This window comes from Salarias fasciatus, chromosome 19, assembly GCF_902148845.1.
Source record: "Salarias fasciatus chromosome 19, fSalaFa1.1, whole genome shotgun sequence".
NCBI classification, from domain to species: Eukaryota; Metazoa; Chordata; class Actinopteri; order Blenniiformes; family Blenniidae; genus Salarias; species Salarias fasciatus.
In genome coordinates, this window is record NC_043763.1 from 3,344,713 (window position 1) to 3,352,958 (window position 8,246).

The following is an 8,246-nucleotide window of genomic DNA, read 5'->3' on the forward strand; positions in this document are numbered from 1 at the left end:
AAAAAAAAAAAAATCCCCACAAATGAATCCAAACATGCTGTATTGGTTTCTTTTTTTTTTCACCAGTGAGAATCGCCTTTCTTTGTCAAAGTAATGTTTGATGGAGATATTTGAAACAATGACTTTATTTTTAAATAAATGATTCAACTTCTTCAAGGACGTCTTGTGGGGGCTGGATCATTTCACTGGAGGTTTATGTGGCGAAAACATTCAGATTAAAGCACCTCGCTGTCACATCACATATATTATAAACAGATATTTATAGAGGATTTCTTTGCGAGGATCATTTACAGATTGGAGAAGTTCAGATGCAGCTAAAAAAGGAAGCACGGAGAGATAAAATTAGTCACGTCTCAGAGGACTATGGAGCTCGGAGTTCATCCTAAAGTCAGTCAGCCAGACTCAGGTATGTGATCAGCCTCTGCGGCAGCGGCAGGCTGGGGATGGATCTCAGTCTGTCTCTTCCCATCTGGCTTCTGATCCTCAACCGACAGAGGTGCAGCAGCGGGCGTGGAGACACTGTAGAGGAAAAAACACCAAACAGAGGCAGAAGATAAAGTCACTTAAATATGTACTAAGCAAACTTGTGTCCTTTGCATATGTGAGGAAGTGAAAAGGGTTTTTTTTAAAAAGACAGAAGCTGCTGCTTACGTGACTTCCTCTTGACGGAGCGCCATTCGTCGCGCCTGTCCAGGAGCTCGCTGAGCTTGTGGCACAGCTGGACTTGGCCGACGTGCTCCAGCAGCAGGTCCACGGTCGGGCCTGCCCATTCACACATGGCCGCTGACGAGATCCACTCACAAAACTGGAGAAAAAACAAGAGGAAGTCTGCATTATCTGCCAGGAACACACACGCTCAGGCTGCTTTAGAGGGTCGACGCTGCCCTGCTGCACCTGTGTTGCTCTTTCTGCCGGTTCACTGCAGTTTAAATGAAGCATGCTGTCCCTCTGGGAGAGGAGAGTTTGGGCTCCTGCTGAAGCCGGGTGAGGGGCTCCGCCGTAAGTGCAGGTAAAGCAGCTCAGGGCGTCACAGCCGTTTGCCAAAAGGCACTTGAGCAGAGGCAGATTATTCACACAAAGCGCAACGACAGCTGGGAAGGTGGTGGCGATCGACGGGGCCGTGGCGTCGACGTCGGCTCCTTTCTCCAGCAGCAACGCCACGGTGCTGAGGCAGCCGCGGCGCACCGCCATGAGCAGAGGACTGACCGGGTCCAGGCCGGGACTGGCGCCGGCCCTCAGCAGCAGCTCTGCCGTCCTGGTGCCGCCGCTGGCCACGGAGAAGTAGAGGGCCGTGGCGCGTCCGTCGGCATACCCGGCGGAGCGGCTGCCGGCCAGGGTGGCGTTCACGTCTGCACCTGTCTTCAGAAGCACAGCTGCCGCCGCGTGTCTGTCGTGCTGGGCCGCCAGGTGCAGGGGGGTGACCGCGCTGTGCCGGAGCCGGGCCCGGCTCGTCACCGGCACCAGCAGGGACACGATCCTGGACACAGCGGACAGCCTTTAGAGCACGATATGTGTAGCTTCTACAAGAACCCGTGTAAACAAAGGTCTCACAGGACAAGAACAAGCAGTTTGTGAAATCAGCAGAAATAAAAAGCCACAGCTACTAAAACAACAGCAAAGAGTGTTTTATAAATTAACTGTAGAGAACAGTTTACGAGCCGTGTAATCCTCAGTTTGAGCGCTGGAAGCTTTGCGGCTCCAGAAAATGTAAAAAAAGTGGAACGTTTGGTCTTAAAGGAGTGCAGATTGTTGCTTCAGTGCCTTCACTCACTGGTGGTGTCCGTACTGCGCGGCAACGTGCAGAGGCAGCAGGCCCGAGTCCGTGGCTCTGTTGGCATCTGCGTTCTGAGCCAGCAGCAGAGCCACCACTTCCTGGTGACCTTCTTTGCTGGCCTCGTGCAGCGCCGTGACGCCGTCGCACGCCTGCATGTTCACATCTGCACCTGGAAGCAGGTTTTTAAAAGAGGTCAGAAACAGTCGATTCGTTACTATTTTAGGGGTTGTTTGGTGTGTTCAAAGTACCCTTCTCAATCAGGAACCGCAGCGCCCGGGCCCGTCCTCTCTGAGCGGCGACGATCAGAGGCGTGACGCTGTAGGTGTTGGGGGGGTTGATGGAGGCTCTGGCTCTCAGCAGCATGTCGCAGAGGTCGGTGTTGTCTCTGGACACGGCCTCGTGCAGAGCCGTCCAGCCCCGACCGCACCGCTGGTTCACCGTGGCCCCGTACGAGAGGACCAGGCTCGCCATGTCCACGCTCTCCAGCTCACATGCTGCAAACACGCAAACAGCACGCGCTCTCTTCTCCGCCACACCTGATGTTGCGTCTCCTCAATAGCTCCATTGTGTGCGTCTGGTTCCACGGCCCTACCTTTGTACAAAGGGGTGTCTTTGTTGTTGCTGCTGATGTCGGGGTCAGCGCCGGCTTCCAGAAGGCTCCGCACACACGACAAGTGGCGGCCGCACACAGCCAGCAGCAGCGCCGTCTGCTCCTGCAGCGTCCGCTTGTCCACCGAACCTGGATGAGCTGAAAAATCCACATGCAACACCAAGCGGGTGACTCATGTAACATTTAGAAAATCTGTGCATGCAACTCCTCGCTGAGTACATCTCTGAGAGCGGCTCTGTGTCTGGAGCCTCCGGGACTCCGTACCCCTCAGCAGGGCCTTCACACACTCCGCCTGCCCGCTGTAGGCAGCCTCATGCAGGGGCATCCAGCCGTCTTTGTTCTCCTTCAGCAGGCTGTGAGCGGAGGATGAGGCCAGATCGTTAACGGCGTCCAGGTCTCCTCTCCTGATGGCCAGGACCACCGGGTCAGCGTCCCTGGACAGGAGGGGGGGGGGGGGGGACATGTCAACTGACTTCCACCCTGAGCAGAGGCTGCTTCTGCTTGTTTCTAAACCATACTCTCCGTGCTCTTATTTATAGGAGTCATTTCTGCTTATTAAAAGCTCAATGTATGTTTTATATTCCCCTGTTCACACAGAAGACCCTCAGCTGGACCCCCACGCGCTCATACAAACACACACACACACACACGCGCGCGCGCAGCTTCCGCGTCACGGAGCCCCGCAAAACAACAAAGGACTCACTCCGGCTCTGACGTCCCGCCGCTCTCACGCGCTCCCTCTCCTCCGCGCGAGCCGTCCCGCAGCCGCGGCTGGACGCTCACGCGCTTCCGTCCGGCGTGGCGGAACTGGGATAAATAGTCGGAATATGTGAATTTGGTCATTTTGTCTGAGCGGTTTGCGAGCGGCCCGTGTTGTGGGCCCCCCTCGCGTGCGTGCGGTGCGTGCGCGCGGCGCGGCTCAGCTGTGCGCTCTCAGATTATTTCTGGAGCGGCTGTCAGGCGGAGGAGTGACGGTTTATCCTTATATGTCAGAGGAGCGCGGCGCGCAGAGATAAGCTGAGCGGCTGCAGATAAAGACAACCTGCAGCGCCTGATCGCACTGATTATTCACTGCTGTCATGTTTTAATTCTTACAGTAAACAGTTTGATCATTTGTGCTTTTCTGACTTCTTAACCTTATGTTCTGCTATATGTTCTCACTAAATGTTGTGAAAACACACCAATAAAAGACACTTTTCCGTTTCAGTTTTCTGAGAGATGAGCTTCAAATCACGGCTTTTGAAAATACTACAAATATATATATATATATATATATATATATATATATATATATATATATATATATATATATATATATATATATATATATATATATATATATATATATATAAATACTATCAGAACGCTTTAAAATGTCACTTTAATGTCACTTTAATTTGCACATTTTTTTTTTTAATAACTTGAATACAGTTCAAAGTTTCTGTACAGAAAAACAGATGAACACCTCTGTTGGCCTGTAGGCGGCAGTAGTGAGATTAGTTAGTGAGATTAGTTGTTTTTGGTAACTAAAAAAATTGCATGTATTGGTCGTTTTAATGGCTTAAAAAAACAAATTTCCACTGTCATTTCTATAAAAAAGATAGAATGGAAAACATGGCCTTGAAATCTATGTATGTTGAAAGAAAAATGTTCTTTTTACTGAAGTACAGACTTGAGGAATGTTAGAAACCCACAAACAAAACCCAATTCAAAATATTACTCTTCTTCCATTTTTTCACTTGAAAACCAGTAGTGCACTTATAAAACAAGAACAAATATCGCTCAGGGTCCGTAAGCTTGACTCTTGTCCATTTATAACTTCTGGAAAAAGCTCGATCTCATGGTACTGAGACATATTTTGTATTTGTGCATTATCAACACTTATCAGCTTACCTTACCTTAGTATTACCAACAAATGTGATAACAGAAATGATTAATTTACCATCCTTGAATTTGATCTATACTCTCTTCATTGGGACTAAATTTAAACGCATTCATATTTGACTTTTTTTTTCAACAAAAAAATCAAGAGACTGTGGCTCATGTTCTCGATAAAGGATGATAGCTTAACTGTTTCTGTTGCAAAAGTTTTCAGAGCGAGATCTCAAGAGCTAAATGACTGGAAAAAACAAATCAAGTGGCTGAAGTGAAATTGTCGGAGTTTTGTAGCTTTAGGATGCAGTGGTTACAGTTATGTAGCTTAAGGAGTTACTATTTGTAACTGCATGTAAACTGCTGATGGAGGAAGGTGCCGAGGTGCCACTTTGGGTGGGTTCGGCTCTGACTTCAGCAGCTTTTCAAAAAGTTGTGTTTTCCCCCGTTTGCACTGAGATGGAGACAATGTTGTCATCATGAAAGGTCATGAACTTTCACTGCAGTTGTTATTAGTTCATCACAGTGTTGTTTTATGTCTGATAGCCTCACCAAAACAGTGAAATTCAAAGTGCTGTAATTACTAAAAGCAGTCACTTTTCTTGAAATATTTGCAGCTAGCACCTCTTTTCCTCATATGGAGCATCCCGGAGGGCCCATTTTGGCCCGCGGGCCATATGTTTGATGCATAGCCGCTTCAATGTGATCTGGAAGACTTCACCTTTCTGATAAGATCATAAAAAAATGTCATTTTCATGACCATTTACATGCACTTCTGCTTGACATTCTGCCTGCAGTGTTTCCAACCTGTGTCAGAAGAAGCCGGTCTCTGCTGCGAGGAGAACAGAGAGCACACACTCACTCGGTTACTCATGCCCGTGACCTCTGAGTCGCCCTCATTAGCTTCATCTGTCTCACATTGTCGGATGAAAACCACCTCGCGTTGGCTTGTGACTCACTCATCGCATCTCGCCGGTTCACACTTAGCAAGCGGCAGCGTCTCCGCCAGAGGGAGGCGTGTTGTGATTGACAGACACTTCCAACGTGTGGCAGGCGGCCTGCAGACAGTGTATGGATCCGCTGCATGGATTCAAGCACCAGCTGCACTTCCTCTGCCTGCTTTCATGGGTTCCTTTATCACTTCAGCTGAAATAAGCAGCAGTTCCAATGGAAGTTTATTTATTTGAGTGTTTATCAAGCAGCAGGCTCAATAACTGAATGTTTTTGGGCGCTTGATCATCAGTTAAATGAGATTACGCTCTCCCTTTTTGGCTTAAAAGGTTATTCATATTGCACATATAGGCAAATAAAAACACTAAGAACAAAAACTCCCATTGATTTTGATTGTGAGAGATCCTGCCTCTCTGTGTTTGTCCGTCAGAGTCTGGCTTCACTGTGTAATGTTTCCACAACGCCACATCTTTTCACACAGGCGGTCTCGAGGGACTCCAATGTAAAGAAAAAACAAAGTTCAGGACTGCTGCTATATAGGCTCACATAGTAATTATTCTGTTCCTTCCTGTTGTGGGAAACATACACAACGCTGATTACGCCTGACGTTTTGTGATCCAGCTCAATTTTCCATGTTTGCTATACTGTAAAACCAGCAAGTCCTCTGCTTGGTGGTGATGCTGAGGGATTTCTCTTCCTTTCACATTTCATGAAAATATGCTAAACAGGTTAATATACTTTGAATTTATTGTCGTTTTTAGTATGAAAATCTTGTGAGGGGGAAAAAAGGAGAAAACGTTCAGAAGTCTGTTCAAGTTTGCTGAAACCAGACCAACATGTTGGATGCTCCAGTCATCCTAGACTGCAGAGGTGGTTTGCAGTGTTTGTCTCCAAGTTTGGGAGGTCAGGATGTGGCTTCACCTCAGGTGAGATTTCATCTCAATCCAAGACTTTCAGCTGAGAGGTTAAATTACCATTTAATACACTGTAACAACCACATCTTCCTTCTAAAGTAAATCATTTCCATGCAACTCCATCCAGTTTGTTGGCTGTGCTGCTGGACGGAGCGGTGTCGTGTTTTCTCACCTGAGCGAGCTCGCTGTGGCGGCGGCGGCCGGAGTGTGTGGAGCCGGCGAGAACGCAGACAGGCTGTGTTTGACGTCGCTGCTCAGTCTCTGGTAGAGAGACCTGGATCTGCTGGCTGCAGTCATCACACCGGGGGGGGGGGGTTTATCCAACAGCTGTCTGCATCATTATCCAGAGGAGAGGGAGGAAAGAAACACACAATTAACAGCAGCAGTTCAAAAACAGTTCTTTAAAGTACAACACACACACACACACACACACACACGCACCTCATAATACACTCATGAAAAGTGAAATGTGCAGCAGCAGATAGCAGAGTGCTTGAGCTCAGGCATTGAGGCTGGATGCCTTTTAAGGGCATGCTGAACTGTGTTTGGTTCCCCTTGGTTCTGCTGCTCCGAGGCCGATGCTGATGTGTGTAATGTTTCAGTTTGGATCTAATCACCGCTTCGCATCAGGCTGAAGCTACAGTCTGTTTTCAGAGAATGAAATCACTGCACTCCCGTCGGCAACGGCAACACAATCACACACGTGCAAACACAGATAAACAGTAGAGATCCGACTCACGTGCCACAGACTCACCACACGCCGGCCGTTCTCATCCTCACAGAGGCTTCTTTAACATAACAAACGTGCTGACCGCAGGACTCTGCTCTCCTGCTGCATCACTTCCTTCTGTCACATGGCGACGTGTGAAGATGTACTTGAAGATTGCAGCAGTGACAGCTGATTTCTCTTTCGCAATCGCTTCGTCAGACGTGTTTGTGAAATTCTTCCTAAATCTGGACTGGAAGTGGTCTCTGGGTTTTCTCAGAAGCAAACAGGCTGCTTCTGCGTGTCTATTTACAACCGGAGGAACTGGACTGCCGACCTCAGTGTTTCTGAGGAACGCTCCTGTCGAGCTCGAGCTATTTGACAAACAGAAACAAACATGGTTGTTGAAGATATTGCATTCCAGCTGATACTACAAAAGAGTCAGAAAGCATCAACAGATTCAGCTGCTGTATTTCTCTTCTGGTCAGGAGGCACCTTGAGGGCCCCATGCTGGAAATTCACTCCAGTAAATGCCATAACTTTATCTTCCCAGAGTAAAGACTTTCAAACAGCACATAGTAAAACCGGTGCAGTGATCCTCTCCTGGCACGTGTTTCACCTCAGAAAGGTTTTTTTATTCATCAGTTTTAAAGGCTGAAAACTGGACTTAGCAGGACTGTTAGGGATTTCTGCTGAGAGGAAGGTTGGGAAAACTTTTTGCAGTACTTATCAACACAAACTGAACAATCAAGAAAACCAACAAAACCAACAAAGCAAGCAGATTTTATATTTTGTGCGTCAAATATTTGCAGCAGTTTCCCAGAAAACGGCGTAACTGCCTCAACAGCTCTGATTAGATCTAAAATAAAGCTGAGAACCTTTCTGTTTGCTGCTTCCTCTCAGATAAGAATCACTCTTTTGCTCCAATCTTTTTACATTACATTACATTTAGATTTAAAGTCATTTTTTTATTGCCTTAACAGAAAACAATTCCATCGACCTTTTTGTTATTTGTCAAAGTAAAACACTCTGAATTGCATTATTCAGTTTAAAAAAAATTAAAGAAAAAGAAAGTCCTTTTGGGAGGTTCGGGGCATCTCCCATGGTGCATCTTTCCTCCTCCTCTAGTAACAAATGGAATTGCTAACTTTCTAAGCTATGCCATTGCAAATGTTTCTCTGCTTCATTCCGAAATCAAGCAACCGTGCCTACTAATGGCCCCACATAAAAACTACATTGTTTTCAATGTGCTTATGAGTAAAGGTGAAGCTTTTCTGAGATGAAAATGCAAAAAGGATGCAGTTTCACTGGAAGTGTTGTGCAAATGAGGCCTAAGAAACTCAAAAGTGAACCGAAGAGAACGACAATCCTCGTATGTGTATGCATTGTCTGCTTCGTCAGAGTGGGAAGTATCTCAAA

At 47.1% G+C, this 8,246-nt stretch overlaps 1 protein-coding gene across 3 annotated transcripts; it reads right to left on the reverse strand.

Moving 5' to 3' along the window:
• Positions 1-128: 128 nt before the first annotated feature.
• LOC115406861 (ankyrin repeat and SOCS box protein 2-like) lies at positions 129-7,008 on the reverse strand. 3 transcript variants are annotated; one of them, XM_030117117.1, is made up of 9 exons: positions 6,876-7,008; positions 6,294-6,452; positions 2,649-2,818; positions 2,367-2,522; positions 2,023-2,268; positions 1,772-1,943; positions 895-1,477; positions 652-805; positions 129-519 (listed from the first exon to the last, which is right to left on the reverse strand). In XM_030117117.1, exons 2-9 carry the CDS (start codon positions 6,416-6,418, stop codon positions 389-391), a joined length of 1,737 nt encoding a protein of 578 aa, XP_029972977.1. In that variant the 5' UTR covers positions 6,419-6,452; positions 6,876-7,008; the 3' UTR covers positions 129-388. The 3 variants fall into 3 exon arrangements, with proteins under 3 accessions (XP_029972977.1, XP_029972976.1, XP_029972975.1); XM_030117116.1 differs by having other exon boundaries at positions 6,861-6,949; XM_030117115.1 differs by lacking the exons at positions 6,294-6,452; positions 6,876-7,008 and adding an exon at positions 3,088-3,323.
• Between the last annotated feature and the right edge of the window lie 1,238 nt (positions 7,009-8,246).

Coding starts and splice junctions, on each gene's coding strand:
- LOC115406861 (XM_030117115.1), bottom strand. CDS start 3,227: ATGACCAAATTCACATATTCCGACTATTTATCCCAGTTCCGCCACGCC. Junction 1,944..2,022: donor GCGGTTCCTGATTGAGAAGG/GTACTTTGAACA, acceptor ACCTGCTTCCAG/GTGCAGATGTGAACATGCAG. Junction 1,478..1,771: donor GCGCAGTACGGACACCACCA/GTGAGTGAAGGC, acceptor CGCTGTGTCCAG/GATCGTGTCCCTGCTGGTGC.